At 37.9% G+C, this 18,257-nt stretch overlaps 1 protein-coding gene across 1 annotated transcript in view; it reads left to right on the forward strand.

The window, feature by feature from the left end:
* The first annotated feature begins 461 nt into the window (after window positions 1-461).
* Window positions 462-18,257, forward strand: part of FBXL5 (F-box and leucine rich repeat protein 5) — a 33,936-nt gene continuing 16,140 nt past the window's right edge. The window contains exons 1-5 of the mRNA XM_053923532.2: window positions 462-648; window positions 9,338-9,553; window positions 12,759-12,854; window positions 14,564-14,750; window positions 16,533-16,715. Coding sequence (XP_053779507.1) covers window positions 565-648; window positions 9,338-9,553; window positions 12,759-12,854; window positions 14,564-14,750; window positions 16,533-16,715 — 766 coding nt within the window. The 5' untranslated portion in view covers window positions 462-564. The remainder of the gene's footprint in view (window positions 649-9,337; window positions 9,554-12,758; window positions 12,855-14,563; window positions 14,751-16,532; window positions 16,716-18,257) is intronic.

Genomic DNA, 18,257 nt, shown 5'->3' on the forward strand with positions numbered 1-18,257 from the left:
GTTCACCAATCACTGGGGCTTGTGGTTGAGTCGGACACCCAGGTATCACAGGGAGGCAAAGGGCTGCTCAGAAGGGCCTGAGCCACACAGGGCACAGTCGCCCTGGTACACTGGGCGTCAGGGCCCAAGGCGCCCAGGCAGAGAGTTCCCCGCACGACCGCGACCATTGTGCTCGCTGCTTTGGCCTCAAGGTCTGGTGGGCGTATCTGCAACGAGAGAAGCGCCGAGAGTGCCTCTAAAACGACACTCAGTCTAGTTTTACGTTGCAAATCAAACAGGAAGAGTTGGTTTCTTTCTGCGACACACGAAGAGGGTAAGGAACGAAAACAGAGGAGGCGGGAGGTGGAAGCTCGGGCCACCGCCGCACACCCGGTCACGTGGGTCAGGGCGACCGCATGGCGGCGGCCCGCGCGCCCCCGCGTCCCCACTGGCCCGGCAGCCCGGCAGCGCGCGCCGACGGGGCGGGCGCATGCGCAGGGGGGCGCGCCGCCTCTGCCCGGCGGCGAGGGTGTCTATGGAGAGGCGGCGGCCGCGGCTGCTGAGGCAGACGCTGAGGCAGCGGCGATGGCGCCTTTTCCCGAAGAAGTGGACGTGTTCACCGCCCCGCACTGGCGGATGAAGCAGCTGGTGGGGCTGTACTGCGACAAGGTAACGGCGTGCGGGGCCTCTTGCTCTGGGCGGCGCAGGCAGAGCGGAGATGCGGACCGGTTCCCCGGGCGGCCTGGCCTGCGCCGCGCCCGCAGCTCCCGGGGCCGCGCCGCACCGCGCCGAGCGCCGCCTGCGTAGCTGTCAGCGCCGTGCTCGCTGCCCCACATCTTCCCCGGGAGCCCGCGCCCCCGCCCGCTCCGCGGCCCCCGACGTGCCCCGGGGGTTGGGGGTTGGCGGCGGGGCCCTCCCGGCCGGGGGCCGGCTTCCCGCTACCGCGGTGGGCCTCCCGCTCGTGCGCCCTCTCGGAGAGGGGCGCCTTCGTATCCCACCGACCTTCGGGGAGTCGGGTTCGCCACCGGCGGTGGGCTTCCCATCCACTGGGGGCTGGCGGTTTTCGCGGTCGTCCCCGCCCCACTGTCCTCCGCCCGGCCGGTTTGGGGGCCCCCGAATTCTTTGCAAAAACCCATCCATCCATCTTCTGAAGCTCGAGCTTGCTTCCTGCCTCAACGGGAAGCATCTCCCAAGTGCCCCCAGTTTATTGTAAGCCCCAGCTTTTCCCTGGTTTGATTTGGGAGAAAAACCAGGTTTCTTGGCGTAGGAACTAGCGAACCTGCCCTCTTCGTTTGTGTTTTTTGTGTTTTTTTTTTCCTTGCAACTTTTTTTGTCCTGAGCATTGACGCCTTGTAGATTGTATTCTAAGATAGCTATTCTCTGTTGGAATTCTCTGCGTGGGCTCCAATTAAAGGAGCCTCGGGAAAAGTTGCTTCAACCGTGAGGACCTTTTTGAACTCTTAATTGGTGCAGCATATGCTGAACAAGCATTTTCGTGGAGATGGTTCAGGGCCTTCTGCTGATGACTTTAAAAACAATAGTAAGAGTTCACGTTTTTGTCCATTTATGTTGGGGATGTTCTGAAAACCCTGGGCAGTTCTGTTTCCGGGTAGAAATGAACCAAATGAAAAAATACATTTAAACAATTACTGTCAAAGCACAGCAAAGAACTTCTGTGAATTTTCAGAAATTACGTAGCATCCAGCAGAACCACTGCGAAGAGAGAAGCGGGGTTCTCCTTGCCCAGGGAATGGTTGGACGATGCGTGGCGGGTTCCTTGCTAGGCCACGCTCAAAACCAGCGATTGAAAGTGCACCCGCAGCCATCCTTTTCCTCCTTTCCTTTTGAAAATTTAAAAAATTGCTGATTTAGATATAGGTGGAAACACCAAGGTATTCCAGGACAGCACTCCTCAGCGTGGGTTGCTCGTAAAAATCGCCCCAAAAGCTGTTGTAAATCCTGTTGCCTAAAGCGCTAAAATCAGGATCTCTGAGGGTGGGACCCAGGCGTCGAGTACAGTCGTGCGACCGGAAGGACTTCTCTGCCTCGGAGGAACCGCACGTGTGACCTCGGTCCCCGGAGATTATCATGGCACTGAAAAATTCCTGTGGCCTAGTGACCCTGTAGCCCTTGTTTGCGGTGATGCTGGCGTGAACACACCCACTCCCTTGCCGGTGGAGTGAAAGTATAACACGCACAGTTCCGTGCAGTACGCAGTACGTGATGATGATAAACGAGTCTGTTCGTCGCTTGTGTATTTACTGTACTATACTATTAGTCGTTATTTTGGAGTGTACTTACAAGAAAAGTTCACTGTAAGACAGTATGTCGTGTCCTGCCGTGTTTCTCTTGATTGCGTTGTTTTCTCTTGTGCTTGAATTAACCTTTTGTACAGCAACATGGTGTCCAGGCTTGCAGGCTGGAAGCAGCAGGCTGTACCACGCAGCCTCGGTGCGCAGTAGGCTGCACTTCGGCGGTATCTAAATGTGTGAGTGCCCTCGGTGATGTTCACACAGCAACGAAGTCACTTAAGGGTAAATTTCTCAGAAGGTTTCCGCATCATTCAGGGGCGCAGGATTGTTTAATTTAAAGCTCCTGGGTGATGGCAGTGTGCAGCCAAGGGTAGACGCATCAAGAATGGGTAACCTGTTAGTTAAGCTGAGAAACCCTGAATTTTTGAGTTAGCTTAATGTAATGTTGTTTAGCTCCTCTGGCTTTTGAACTTAACTCTGACAATGTCCTTTATTTGCAGCACAGGAAAAAAAGTGAGGTTTTTTACTTTCTCAAAAAAATCAAAAAGGGAAAGTTAGTGAGAACTAATGGAATCTGAATTATTCTCTCCATTTTAAAATGATTCGGGGAGAGGTAGTCTGGGGATCGCCTGAAATTGTCGTTGAAATTTTCGTGCATGTGTACGTTTTCCTAGGAGGTTCGTGGCTTTCATTGGATTTCCAAATGCCTGATACTCTACTAAAATAATTAAGAATAACAAATTTTAAGGATACACAAAATTTTGAAAAAGTTAATTTTGTGTCATTACTTGGTGATTGAGAACACTAGAACAAATTTTGAAAATACAATGCCATTTGAAAAGACAATATGTGAGCCAAGTAAGATTCTTTTTAGTAGTTAATTGTTCCTCTTGCAGTAACTAGAAAGCATTTTCAGTATGACATAGCATAAGTAAAAATCACTAATTCTGAACTAATTGTATGTAGGTAATGAGGTTGCTGTATATATTCATCAAGAAGGTTAATAGTCCAATATTCTGACCTGTGAACCAAGGTGATTTAGGGGGAAAAAAACTGCATAAGAGTTCTATATCTGGATTTCTTCTTAATACTAATATCTAATGGAACTCTCTCCTAGGACACTCTTTGGGAGCCAGTGTGGAAAAATAAGTGTTTTATAATAGCTGAATAGTCTTTCTTCTTTAAAATTTTTATTTATTTATTTGAGAGAGGAGAAGGGATAAAGACAGAGGGAGAGAAACATCGATGGGTTGCCTCTCACACGTGCCCCACGGGAACAGAACCCACTCAGGCATATGTCCTGACTGGGAATTGAATTGCTGACCTTTTGCTTTGGGGGATGACACCCAACCAATTGAGTCTCATTGGTTAGGGCGTGGCTAAATAGTCTTAAAGTACTATTTATTTTTATTCACTTACTACCCCACGTTTTGCCTTCACTATCTTTTGGTTGCATAGGCCAGGTATATCCAACCCACACAGTCTATAGTAAAACTTTACAAAATGAGAACTAGTTTTTTTTGTTTTTTTTTTTAATCCTCACCTGAGGACATTATTTCATTGCTTTTATAGAGAAGAAGGGAGAGAGGAAGGGACAGAGAGCAACTTCCATGTGAGAGAGAAATATCGGTTGCCTCCTATATGCGCCTTGACCAGAGATTGAACCCACAACCCAGGCATGCGCCCTGACCAGGGGTCCAACCCGCATTCCTCTGGTCGATGCTCCAACCAGCTGAGCACCTGGCCAGGGCAAAACAAGTTACTTTTTGAAAATTGAACAAATACAGCTTTATGAAGAATTTATTTAGTTTTCTTTGTTTTTCTACTTCTTGGCATACCTGTAAAAACGGTTGCTTATTGGCATTGAGAAGATTGGTGTATTTGAGAGAATGTTGAATTGACAGCTGGGAGAGGAAGGAAAAGGGAATTTAATGAGTTCTTACTTCATGCTTATGTTATTACTTTAAATTCTCACAAGAGCCCTGTGAGACAAGTATCATCCCTCATTTAAAGATGAAGAAACAGACTTAGTGGTTAAGTAATTTACCCAACTTACTCAACTAGTAATTAGGGGAGCCTGAATTTTAATCTTTGGATTTTCCCCTTTCTGAAGCCCATGTTTTTTGTATTACCTTATGGGTTCTGCTGCTTATTACTAGCTATATGATTTTATGCAAAACATCTTCCTGTAGATCACAGGGTTTCTTATACGTAGAGTTAGTTTGACCAGAGATAGTTGGTTTCCTTCATTAAGTGTAAAGTCATCTTTGATTAAATAAAAGCATTGTCTGGCTGAGTAGACAAAAAGTAAAGACTTATTTGGGGTAATGATAGTGATTGGGTTTTGTTATTCTATTTTCATATCTGTTTTTGAATTTATTATCTAGTACTTAAGTGACACACAACTTTTCAAATTAGTTTGTTTGAAGCCATACTGTAAGATTTTAGGTTGTAAAGTGTCTGAGACAGAAAGTTAGCTATGCATTTTCAAAATAGGGGAGCTACCACGTTATTGGTTGTTACATTTGTTTGGTTATGTGTATTTTGTTTTACATAGGTTTTTTTTTTTTCATTGAATTTGCTAGGCATCAGATTATACAAGTTTATAGGTCACTTAGGAACTTTAATATTCTACCTTAGAACATTGTTTTTCAATGTATGTCCTATGATCCATTTGTGGGACATTAAATCAGTGGGTCAGAATTTTAATCTTGGTGGGTCTGACATTTGTGGGTCAGAAACAGCATTAAAAAACAACATCCAGGTTAGAGAAGAAAATACTGTTTGCGGAAATTTATTCAAAATGTTTGTGATATATGTGTGTGTCTAGATTGCACTGTATTTCATACTAACAAATGGTCATAGTTAAACACTTTTGAAAAATGCTTCATTAGAGCAGCATTTCTCAGTTGCAGCTGTACTGACATTGGGCCAGGTGAGTCTTTGTTGTGGGTGCTGTCCTGTGCATTTGCGGGACCTTTAGCCAGATCCCTGACTTTCACCCACTAGATGTCAGTAGCACTTCTGCAGTAGTGACGTCCAAAAATGTCCCCAGACCTTGCACGGTCGCGGGGTGGGGGTGGGGGGTGCAAATAGACTGCCTTGGGAGAACTATTGCTTTAGAGCTGACATTCTTTTTGACAATTTACTTTGTTGGATCTGAAAAGATAGTTTTATGATTGGGACTAACATTGTATCTTGTGGAAAGAACATAGGTTGCAGGGGTGTCCAACCTTCTGGCATCTCTGGGCCACACTGGAAGAAAAAGAGTTGTCTTGGGCCACACATTAAATACATTGTGACATGTAATCACAAAAAAACCCTCATGTTTTAAGTAAATTTACGATTTTGTGTTGGGCCGTATTCATAGCCATCTTGGGCTGTGTGCAGCCGGAGGGCCCAGGTTGGACACCTCTGATAGAGCCATAGTGATTTGATCTGTTTTCTTGTCTACTGCTTGTCTGATTTTGGGTAAGTTATTTTCTCTGAGTCTCCAGTTTTTTCACCTGTAAAATACGAATTATAATACCTACTTTCTAGGATTGTTGTAAGAATAATACCTAAAAATACTTAGTACTGTATAATACTGAGCACATCATAGGCCTCAGTATGTCCCAGATGTTATTAGTGTATAGGTTTATTTTTTTCTCAATCAAGTCTATATGTTTGAATAACTGCAGAGACAGAATTTTTAAAAAATTCGTATAAACAGAGTTTAAAAAGTTAAATTGTATATGCTGTGCTTATTTTTTTAATTGCTAAATTTACTGACTTTAGTATTAGGTTAAAAACAGTTGCTTGCCCTAACCAGTGTAGCTAAGTTGGTTGAGCATCATCCCACAAAGTGAAATTCAGTTGCTGGTTTGATTCCCAGTCAGGGCACATGCCTGGGTTGTGGGCCCTATGCCCATAAATGAAAAGCCCAAGTAAGGCTTTTATGTTATATTCTGTGTTCCTCAAATGTATTATTAGTTTCACAGGAATCCTATGTGGTAGTTTAATATTATTAGCCTTATTTTACAGATGAAGACACCGAGGTACAGAGCACTTTAATGGCTTTTGCTGGCAGAGATAGATTCACACCTAAGCATTCTGGCTACAGAGTAACCACCGTGCTGGATTGACTCTACATATAACATAGAGTCCTTGTATATATCTGATTCAGTTTTTCAGTCTGTATCACAAACCCAGGCTTTACCTTAGCTGGTCATTAAATCTGAAAGATTTTCTAATAGTCCAATGAGAATGTATGCAGAATTTTCTGCATGTCTTTTAAGATGTTGTTGTCCTTAACTCCTGTGAGGTCATTTTTTAAAACAATATATTTATTGTGTTTAGAGAGACAGGAAGGGATGGGGTGAGGGAGAGAGACAGACGTCCATTTGTTGTTCTACTTACTTATGCATTCATTGGTTGAATCTTGTATGTGCCCTGACCTGGAATTGAACCTGCAACCTTGACTTATCAGGACAGTGCTCTAGCCAAGGGAGCTACCTGGCCAGGGCCTTGGACATTTTTTACTTTTTTGCCATGCTTTTGTTTTTTTTTTTTTTTTAAATATAGCCATTATTAATGCTTTCTTTTGATTTATCTCTTATCTGTGCTGATTTTTAATTTTTTAAAGAATAAAGTGACACATGATAGTATTTGCTGAAATTAAATACTAGTGAATTTTATTGTGATATTATGTGGCATTTCTTGCCACAATAAAAATCTACATTAAAATAAAAAAAAACTACATTGGTTTAATCAAATCATTCTGTGGTGTTTTGTATGATTTAGGAGCTAAAGTTTGAAAAAATTACAAGAATGATACTGGGTTGGCCAAAGAGTTCATTTAGTTTTTTCGTATGATGGCTCTAGTAGTAGTGCTTAGTTCTCTTTAACTTCATTTGAAACAGTTTTGTTAGATGATATTGTGACAGCTGTCATATCGGTGTGCATTTTTAAAAAACTTAATAAAATTGGTGAATTTTTGTGCAGCCATTTTAATATTGAAAATGGAAGAAAATATGCAACATTTTTGGCATATTATACTTTATTATTTCAAGAAAGGTAAAAACTCAACTGAAATGGGAAAAAAGATTTGTGCAGTGTATAGAGAAGGTGCCGTGACTGATCGAATGTGTCAAGAGTGGTTTGTGGAGTTCCTTGGTACTATTGACATTCTAAACAAAAATTCTTTGTTGTGGGGCTGTCTTACACATTGAAAGATGTTTAGTAGCACCCCTGGCTTCTACCTACTAGAATACAATAGCAGGAGACAGCTGACATACTCAAAATATCTAAATCAATAAAGTTATTGGTAAAAATGAAAAATGTATCTCTTATAGAAAAATCTAAATGGACTTTTTGGCCAATCCAGTATTTTAGGATGTGAAAATTATGTGAAAATCAAATTTCAGTGTTCATAAGTAAAGTTCGTTTGGAATACAGACACATTCATTTGTATGACTACTTTTGTGCAACAACTTATTTACTGTCTGGCCCCCCCCAAAAAGTTACAGCCTCTGTTCTAGATAATTTACTTATTTATTGTGGTTACTATTCATTGTCTTATTTCCCTTCACTTAAATAATAGAATGTAAGCTCTATAAAGGCTAAGAAGTCATTTTTGTTACCTGATGTATCTCAAGTATTAGAAACATTGCATGGCTTATGATGGCTGCTCATTAAATATCTGAATAGAGTAAAAAAATGCATGAGTTTATAAAACGGAATGATTAATTTTCAAAATGATAGCTAGCAGTTATTAAGCACTAATTCATTTTAATCTCACACGTACCATGTGAAGTACAGGTGGTGTTATTATTCCCATTTAACACCAACTAGGCACTAAGACATGGAGGGGGAAAATTAACTTATTTATGGTTACACAGTTAAATAAATGGTAGAGCTGGGATTTGATCTTAGAGAATCTGACCATAGGTCTGGTTTTCTATAAATGACTCTTACTACCTAATCCATATGGCCTTTTACAGAAACTAAATTAATTCTGTTGTGTATAGTGTATAGTGGAATAGCTTTGCTTTAGTAATCTCTCTGATGCTTTGTTAAGAGCCTACTGTTCCTGCTGAGAACAGGCAATCAAGACAGCGTGAACTGTGCTCCACTTTAGGGATGCTAGATCAGACTTTACAAAGCCAGTCTAGGAAATTCGGTGTTAGTAGCTTCTTCCCCTCCGTTTACTCTCTGTTGTTTCTAACCTAATCAGGTTTTCCTCTTTAAAATGAATTTTGAAACTGGAATTGATATAATTGAAGGCAGATTTAATATGGCAATGGAGGCAGTGCAGGGTTTGAATATTTGAACTTTAACTTGAATCAAGTTGATAATATGTATGCCTTGAACATGAGAACTTAATATGCCATTTAAATGTAAAAAATTGAAATTATGTCAGAAGTCATTTTCTCTTGTTGAATAGTAGAATTTAAAAATGACAATTTGTATTTCTTTATGTTTTCATTGGTTTGTTTCTTTCCTTCAAGTGCATACCTTCTTGTGTCCTAGGTTTCTACACTGTACTATTGTAGTGCCTCCACTTCAGAAAAGTACGCGATTTCTAATAAAAGCTGCTAAGTGTTTATCCCAGTTTTCTGTTAAAAAATTAGTTCCTCTAAAGTTAATAATGTTCTAATAGCTCAATATTTTATAATTATTTTCTGAACAGAGCAGACTCATCTTGATATTAAAGTTTAAACAACTATAATAGAATATTTTTGAATTGTTTAAATTGTAAAAGTAGTATAATAGCATGAAGAACATTTTAAACAAAACCCTTTCTAGCAGCTATTTTTTTACATTGTTTTTACACTATTATTGAATATATTCCCTGTGCTGTGCTTTTCACAACTATTTTAATGTTTACATATAACTTGGAGTATGCTGTTTAGCATATGTATAGGCTAATGGAATTTTTGATTTGGAGGGAATCTAGTCCAATCCCTTTTATTTAAAGAAAACTTAAATTTAACCAAATACTTTAACCAAGTATAGTATGAGAGATATTTGGCTATGTACAAACTAAATAGGAATGCATTAAAATTTTTTTATTGGTGAATATTTACATGTACTTACTTTGTCTTTCTTTTTAAATTTTTATTCAGCTTTCTAAAACCAACTTTTCCAACAACAATGATTTCCGTGCTCTTCTGCAGTCTCTGTATGCTACTTTTAAGGAGTTCAAAATGCATGAGCAGATTGAAAATGAATACATTATTGGTTTGCTTCAGCAACGCAGTCAGACCATTTATAATGTACATTCTGACAATAAACTCTCTGAGATGCTTAGCCTCTTTGAAAAGGGCCTGAAGAATGTTAAGGTGAGTTGTAAAAATGGGTATTTAGTGCCACAACCTGTGTCATCCTCTGGTATGTCGTTGGCAAAACTTGTTAGCATTTTATAGTAAATGATACTATGTTAAAGAAAAAAAACATTTTGACACTTGTTATGGTGGTAAGGAAGAATTTATTCAAGGGGTTACTACAGTGGGGTTCAGGGCTGAATGTTGTAACAGGGACAAGTGGGGATGTAGAGTTAAGGAGCAGGGTGGGGGCAGGAGAATTACTAAGAGGAAACATCAAGGTTAGGGAGGTTCTTGCTAGACTGACAATTTTTCCTGAAGACAGACCAGGGTGATAAGATCTCAGGGGTGAATGGATATCGAGGTGATTAGATCAAGAATTGGGGCATTTTTTTGGAAGATTAGATCGAGTCAGGATGATTTTTGCTAAAAGTGCACTAAGTGTGCCAAGAACAAAGCTCAAGGTTGGATCTAGTTAATAGGGCTTAGTGGAACTCAGTCAGGTTTGATAAAATCTGTCAGTTACATTTATTACTGTATATAAATAATATTTTATAATGAATGCTACTCGAAATCTTAAACTTGTTTTTGAAGTGAAATTTTAATTACCATAAGATTTTTTACTTTCTTACAATATTTGCTGAACTCTTGAAAGATAAATAGAGTTACTGGTGACTAAAGGTAAAATTGTTACATAGAATGAATAAACACTTTAATTTTATAAATTGTATTTATTAAAATTAAATGTTAACTAAAATGTTGACTATATTTTCTTTCTCCATATTGTAGGGCACAGTGTTTGTTAAACAGGATAAAGTTTTTTAAAAGTATTGATTGATTGATTGATTTTAGAGAGAGGAAGAGGGGAGAGGGAGAGAGAAACATTGTTGTTCCACTTACTGATATGTTCACTGGGCAATTCTTGTATGTGCCCTGACTGGATTGAGCCCTGCAACCATGGCATATTGAGACGATGCTTTTTCAACTGGCCAGGGTGAGAAACAGGACAATTTTTAGTTGTTAGCATAAAGCTAGTTTTGAATATAGTTTAGGATAATGATAAAGAGATTTTTCTATGACTGTATTTATGAATTATAGGATATTTAAAATTTGGTCTTTATCTCCCTGCTGGTTTGGTGAAGCACAGTCATAAGTTGCCACTCTGTCAAATCACTGTACATCTGTCACTTAGAGAATTGTTCTATCTAGTTCTACTTTCTAGTTCTATCTAGAGAGACTATTCTGCAGTAGGGAAGAGGACGGCATGAAGCGAAAGAAAAGGCATAAGCAGAAAGACTTATAAAAACTTACTGTAATTGTCTATGGAAGAATACGTAGTAGCTACTTGGTGGGGAGGTGGGAGATGGGGTAGTAGGTTGGGGTACTGGGTAGTGATGGGAGTTTTACTTCTTACTGAATATTCTTTTATACTTACTGAGTTTTATATAAGGTGGGGCAAAAGTAGGTTCATAGTTGTGAGTACATAAAACAGTTTATTCTTGTATTACTATTATTTTATTATTTTCCACATGAACAACTATAAACCTACTTTTGCCCTTAAAATCTACTTTTTACTCTGTATTATGTGTATGTATTACCTATTCTGTAAAATGATTAGGTCTGAACTAAAGTAGTGACTAGTGGAGATAAAGGGGAGGAACAGACTTGAGAATTTTGTAGGACAAATAAAATTGACAGGATGTATTGATTGCATAAAAGGAGGAGGAAAGGCAACAGAAGAGAAATAAGAACAGGATTGAGCCTGGTTTCTAGGGAATATAGAAGGTGCATGGGGAATTCAAAGAGCCAGTGTGGACAGGTTGCATTTGAACTGCTTGTGTAATTCAGGTGGACATTTATTATTATAGGAGGAGGCATAAAAGGTCAGAAGAGTACTTTGGTTTAGAAAAGAAAATTTGATAATCATTGGCATGTAAGAGGAAATGGAAGCCCTTTGGTGTGCTTATGGAAAATGTATAAAATTTTAAGAAAATAGGACATTGGGTAGAATATTAGGAAGCAGTTAAATAAATCAGTTGCAAAAGATTACAGAGGACTCAGCAGAGGTAAAATATTCCCACATTTTAAAGTTCATTATTTTATACATTTTCCAAATGTTTTAAGTTTAGAGGTCTGATACAGAAATGATGGGTAAGTTATAGGGAAATACGATCTTACTTCATATGAGGAAGAACTTTTTGGCAGTTGTCTGCACTTAGAGTGGTTTACTTTGAGATGTAGTGAACTCCTTGCCTTTAGAAGTTGGTACTTTGCCGTTAGAAATGTATATGGTCTTCTGTAGGATCCTGCAACAGGTATTCTGAATTGCTCAATGAAGACAAATGGTGACCTTGAAGCAACGATTTTCAACCCTTTCCTGTCATGGCACACATAAACTAATTACTAAAATTCTGCAGCACATCAAAAAATATATTTTTTGTTGATCTGACAAAAAATTAGGCCTAATTTTGATTCTTTCAAATTGGATAGTTATTGTTGTTTTGGCTATTGTCATTTTTTAATTTGACAGTCTAAGGAAGTCAATGCCCCTGACTGAATAGTCAGGTATTGCACATTTTAAAAATTCTTGCAGCGCACAGGTACACCTGTTGCACACCGGTTGAAAATCACTGCCCTGAAGTAATTCTGTAACGATGGAGTCCAGTAGGCTCTTGTGGACTGCTCAGAGATATATTAAGAAAACTGACACACAGAAATTATGTAAATATATATACTAGAAATCATTAGGTGTTTTGAGCAAATACTTGATTTTACTTTTTAAAAAAAGATTACTTATTTTTAGAGAGAGGGGAGAGGAAAGAGAGAGAGGGAGAGAGAAATATCAGTGTGTGGTTGCCTCTCGCACACCCCCTACTGGTGACCTGGCCCCCAACCCAGGCACATGCCCTCACTGGGAATTGAACTGGTGACCCTTTGGTTCACAGGCCGGCACTCAATCTGCCACACCAGCCAAGGCTTGCTTTTTCTTTTAAGACTTTTTATAAAACTTAAAAAAGGAAGTATAGATCCCATTACTAAAAGAATTCAAGGTTCAGACGTCCTTAAGACATCTTTTGTACTTAGGAGAGTACAACAGAGACCACTTTGCATTTGTCTTTTTTTTTTTAGGTTTTATGTTGCATTTTAAACTGACTTCCTAGGATCAGGTACAATGTAAGTTAATGAAGCAGAACTTTTCAGAATACTTTTTATTTGTTTTTAGAATGAGTATGAGCAGTTGAATTATGAGAAACAGCTGAAAGAGAGATTGGAGGCTTTTACAAGAGATTTTCTTCCTCACATGAAAGAGGAAGAGGAGGTAAGCATAATTTTTCCTTCTTGTGATTTTGGTTTAAATTTAAAAATGTTATTTTGGGTACTCTTTCTGAGCACACCTGCACCTCCAGCAGCCCGCCCCCCGCCCAGCACATTACTTTTTCTTTTCTCTGTCCTAAGCTCCTAGGGCCCTTCGTCTTCCTCTGCGACTTATTTCCTGAGCCTATGCAGCCCAGCTGGCTCATTTCTACTACCTCTGTAACTTTCTCAATAAACTTTAGCTTACAATTTGAAGTAAATAAATAATAATGTTATTTTGTCTTTGATTCTTCAAAATAATGCATAGGAAGATAAACCTCCAGTTCATTTTAAGAAATAAAAACCCAAGGAAAAACTGGAATGATTTTTTTTACCTCAGATTGTTGTTTTTAATTGAATAAATGATTTAACTCATTTATTCAGTATTTTCTTATGCAGATGGCAGTATATTGAATGTTAATAACTTTTTATGCCACCCTAATGCATTTTCAGAACCTTGGAGGATTCTTTAAACTTTCTGTATTTCCATGCTAAGTTTAAAGAATTTTTAGTGTTTTTTTAGAAGTGGATTTTAGTAATTAAATGGTGGTATTAAACTTACCAGTCTTATGCCTAGTGCATGTGTATGAGGGTATCACTGAATGGATAAGTAAAATATTTTCTCATTCTTGAAGTGGGATGTGCACACTCTTCTTTGAGCACACCCGCGTCCCCCTTTCCTCGGGTGTGTACTTTGCTTCTTGCTCTGAGGCTCCCAACAAGACCTGCTCCCAGGAAGCAGTGGACAACGGCAGCTCGTCCAGGGCTAACCCCTAATCCTGTCTCCACGGGCCCTTCCGTTGACTTACTGTCCCAAGCTTTAATGAACTTACTCTCACTTAAAAAAAAAATAAAGTGGAATGAATATCAGGGTAAGGAATAGAGAGAGTGTTTTATTTACAAAGAACTGGATTCTTGTTCAGCTGTTAATCAGTATTATGCTGATTCTCATCTGTAGCTTTACCTTACACTCAGACTGGTATTTAAAAAAACAGAACAAAACACTTCTAAGCCCTTTCCAGACCAGCTAAATCAGGTGGAGATACTGGTATGAATATATTTTAAAGGCTTCCCAAGTTATCAATGTTATGATCAACCAGCACTGAAACCACTTATTAGAGCAGTGTTTGTTAACCTTAGATGTGAATCAAAATTATCTGTGGAACCTTTTTTTAAAAAAAGTTCCACTTCTAAAGATTCTAATTCTATAAATTAGCAGTTGGGATTAAGCATTTTGAAGAAGAGATCTCCTAGGTAATACTGAGTTGTTGAAAGTCTCAGGAGAGTTCTGACTTGTAGTTCCTATAGGCTGGGTACCATTCCTGTTGGGTAGAGGTCAGTTACTGCAGTAGCAGAGGGCAGTTAACTGACCTAACTGTCTAACTGTAAGAGAATGATTGAGAGTGTTTGACAAGCTCTGTACAGGAAGTCCTTCTGGTATGATGCTTTGAAAGTGTTTAGGGATTGACTTAGCCAGAGAATTATTAAGAGAGAAGGATCTCTTTTGGTGGTAATTCTTCTCTAATATTTGGGTAAACTAACTCGGTGATAACAACTAAAATTTTTATCTCTTTGAAATAGGTGGTCATAATACTACATTTTAACCATTAATAATTTGAAAGGTGTAGAGTAAAACAAAGTAAGCATCTTTCCTCATTGTTTTGTTTAATTTAGGTTTTTCAGCCCATGTTAATGGAATATTTTACCTATGAAGAGCTGAAGGATATTAAAAAGAAAGTGATTGCACAGCATTGCTCTCAGAAGGATACCGCAGAACTCCTTAGAGGTCTCAGTCTGTGGAATCAAGCTGAGGAGCGACAAAAGTTTTTTAAATATTCGGTGGATGAAAAGTCAGACAAAGGTGAGATTCAAATGTTTAGATAGCACATGATTTATTAGTTTCAAGGCCATTTTTTCTTTGTTGATATGAACTATAGATTCTGTTTGAGGAATGATTTAAGCCATTTATTTTCAAGTATAAATTTAATTGAAGACAGTTTCTAACTTAGAATTTAGTATTATCTGATAATTTAACACTCATATACTAGGACCACATGTAATGCAGTATTTATTAAAGGAATTTATAGATACATAAAATAAGAATAATATTCAGCTTATCAAATTATTGAAAACTACCATATACAGGGCAGTTTTGCAGTACCGTTCAGCTTTTTTGAGTTCATTAAACGTGGTGGCTGCTTTTGTCTTTCGTTATTTTTTTCTGTCAGTTTACAGAATTATTTATGCTTACAGTTTTATCTCTGTCCTTTCCCACGTGTTACTCTCTTAGATTACATCCAGCAATACACTGGAGGGGGACAGTGAGGGACGTAGTTTTTCTTTGCACAGTTGCTTTGAGAAAACAAATGAGAAATGCAAATAAAATATGCTTTTTTTCTTAGACTATTTCCTCATTTTTGTTCTTCGTTGCCTTTTAAAACATCATTAACGAAAATGGCATTCTTAGGTTAGTAAAAATTCCTTTGATTCTTCTAGATGGGAAATATCAATGGCACTTCTGTTAAAATAGCTTAAACTTTTTGAAATTGGTTCTTTTCTGTTATTTTTATTTAACAATGTAGGTGAGATGCATGTTGAAACAAAGACGTTTCTGTAGGTTAAGCTCTAATTAAACCCATAAAGTGTGTGCTTCACTGTGAAATTCAACTTGGGCCTTAGACACCAAGCCAAGACCTGTTGTGTCTGGTTTAATTGTAGTGTAACATGGGATTTAAAAGCATCACACTTACTACATTTAGTTTTCCCATTCCTTCAAAGCAAATTATAGCTGTATTATATTTTTAAAATATTTGCATCTAGAAAGGTTTAGGTTCAAGTAATTTGATGATAGCATTTCTATATTTTGTGAAGATAAATCAGATATACAAAGTCCTCAAATTCTTCATAGTACTTTAATAATGAATCTGTTTATTTTGTATTCTTTATTATATTCCTAATTTGCATTTTTCCAGAAATTGCTACTGAAATAATAGATTATAGGAAATTAGACATCCAATGACTACTTTCTATAGTAGTTGCTGACAAAACATTCCTGATAAATATATGCCAGCTTTAGAAATAGTTACATTATATGTCATAAATCATATATGTATGAGTTGTTAGGATACCTATAGGTTAAAGAATTCAGATTTCACAGACCTACATGAAATGTGAAAAGAGGGGTCACTGGGAAGATACTGACAGGAGTCATAATGCATGAATGGAAAATGCTGTGAGATTCGTGTGTGTCATTAAAAAATGCCTTGGAGATCTCATAATCTGGCTGACTCCACACGTGTTGATTTAAAGCTGTATAACTTGTTGGGTTCCTTTTTCAAATGATGCTTATGCTACAAAGTGAGTATTGTTTTTTCTGTGACGCCTTTGTAAGAGGAAGTCGATTCTGTGTTTATGTAGCTCTCACTGATGAAGTATGATTTGGGCCATGATAGTTTAACCCTACAGATTCTTAACAAGTTTAACATCCCCATGTTACCTCTAATCCATGTTATTTCCTTTTCCCATCTTGCAAGCAGGAAGGAGTGGACTTCAGGCACTGGATTTTATGTATAGAAATGTGACTAATTTCTTACTGCGTTTGCTGTTACAGCCTTTAATGCTAAAGTTCTCTTTTTTATTTCAGAAGCGGAAGTGTCAGAACGATCCACAGGTATAACCCATCTTCCTCCTGAGGTAATGCTGGCAATTTTCAGTTATCTTAATCCTCAAGAATTATGTCGATGCAGTCAAGTAAGCACCAAATGGGCTCAGCTGGCAAAGGCAGGATCGCTTTGGAAACATCTTTACCCTGTTCACTGGGCCAGAGGTAGGTAAATGGGACTTCTAGTTTGTTTGAAAAATATTTCAGTCTGTTTTTTTTTTTTTAAGATGAACACTCATAGACACATTAATAGGCAAGGCCAGGGAAGGAAAACTGAGAGGTTGACTGAAAGTGTAGATTTCATAGTGTGTGTTCTTTATATGCATTTTGAGAAGTTAGCAAAGCTAAAAGAAACATTTATGGGTGAATTATGTGATGTGTGCAGATCAGGAAAAAAACAGTTGGAGAAGGAATGCCAAATAATTGGCAAAATGTAGATCCTTGTTTTGAAGGTAGGTGACAAGTACATGGGTATTCATAATGCTACCTTTTAAATTGCTATTTCTTCCTACTTTTGACTGCATTTGGGATTTTCCATAACCAAAAGTGAGAAGTAAAATTAATAGGATGTCAGAACAGCTTTAAAGAATAGATTATTTAAGTATTTAAAAAATACAGAAAAAATCAATTATATGGAATAAGAAGATGAGGCACAGTCATGGCTCCCTTTTGGCAGTGGTGGAAAATAATTGAATCTATTCTTATCTTAGCGTTTTTTTGTGTGTGATTAGTAAGCTCTCATTCAATAAATCAAAATTTTATGTTAATTTCATGTGGTAAGTTACTTTTTTACATGTGAACAATGATAGAAAATTTTATTTTCATGAGCATATAATCCGGTCACAGGATAAATGCATCTACTATTGCATATTTTTTTGTCACTGAATTAAAATAATTTCTAGGTGAGTATTAATTTCAACATTTACATTGTTATTCTTAGTTTTCTATAATTTGTCACTTTGACATGGAAATATATATTTCTCACATAAATTATGAATCTGATTTTTAAAGTTTTACTTTTTACATGAATTTGTGGTACTTTTAAGATATGCTGTTTTTAGATATTTAACATTTTTGAGTGAAGCCATTTGGTGTAGTGGGTAGACTTACATAAGCCAAATGATTAGAATTATTACTTTTATGTAGAATAATTTTTTCTATTAGGTACAGGATAATGAAAGTCAAACAATACAAATGGGGATATTAATAAGTTTCTTTTTTTTCTGTTTTAATATACTTTAAAAGTTCCAGTGAAAATGGTTTTTATTTGTTTATAGTATTTTTTTCCAGTGGGTCTCACTCAGAATTGGTTTTACCCCCCTCCAGGGGACGTTTTGAAATGTCTGTGGAGACATTTTTGTTTGTCCCCTCTGGGGGGAATGTATACTGATCTTCAGTAGGCAGAGGCCCTGCAATGCCTAGGACAGGCCCTCACAACCAAGAATTCCCTAGCCCAGAACACTGTGTGGCTGACACATTTCACTGTTTAGCAGAAAGTCTTGCTTCCTTTTGTTTATTAGCTATCATCATAATGGGGATATGGTCCAGGCCAGTGTGAAGCCATTGTAGGGGGGAAAGTTATGTTGTTTTCAGTGATTTCTAAAATTGCCGGTAAGATTATTGAAAATTGTTTTTAATCTTTCTTTTAGTATGAATGAAGTTGAATTTTTTCTCATTTATGTGTAATTTTTTTAACCATAACTGAGT

Source organism: Desmodus rotundus, chromosome 4 (assembly GCF_022682495.2).
Source record: "Desmodus rotundus isolate HL8 chromosome 4, HLdesRot8A.1, whole genome shotgun sequence".
Classification (NCBI taxonomy): Eukaryota; Metazoa; Chordata; class Mammalia; order Chiroptera; family Phyllostomidae; genus Desmodus; species Desmodus rotundus.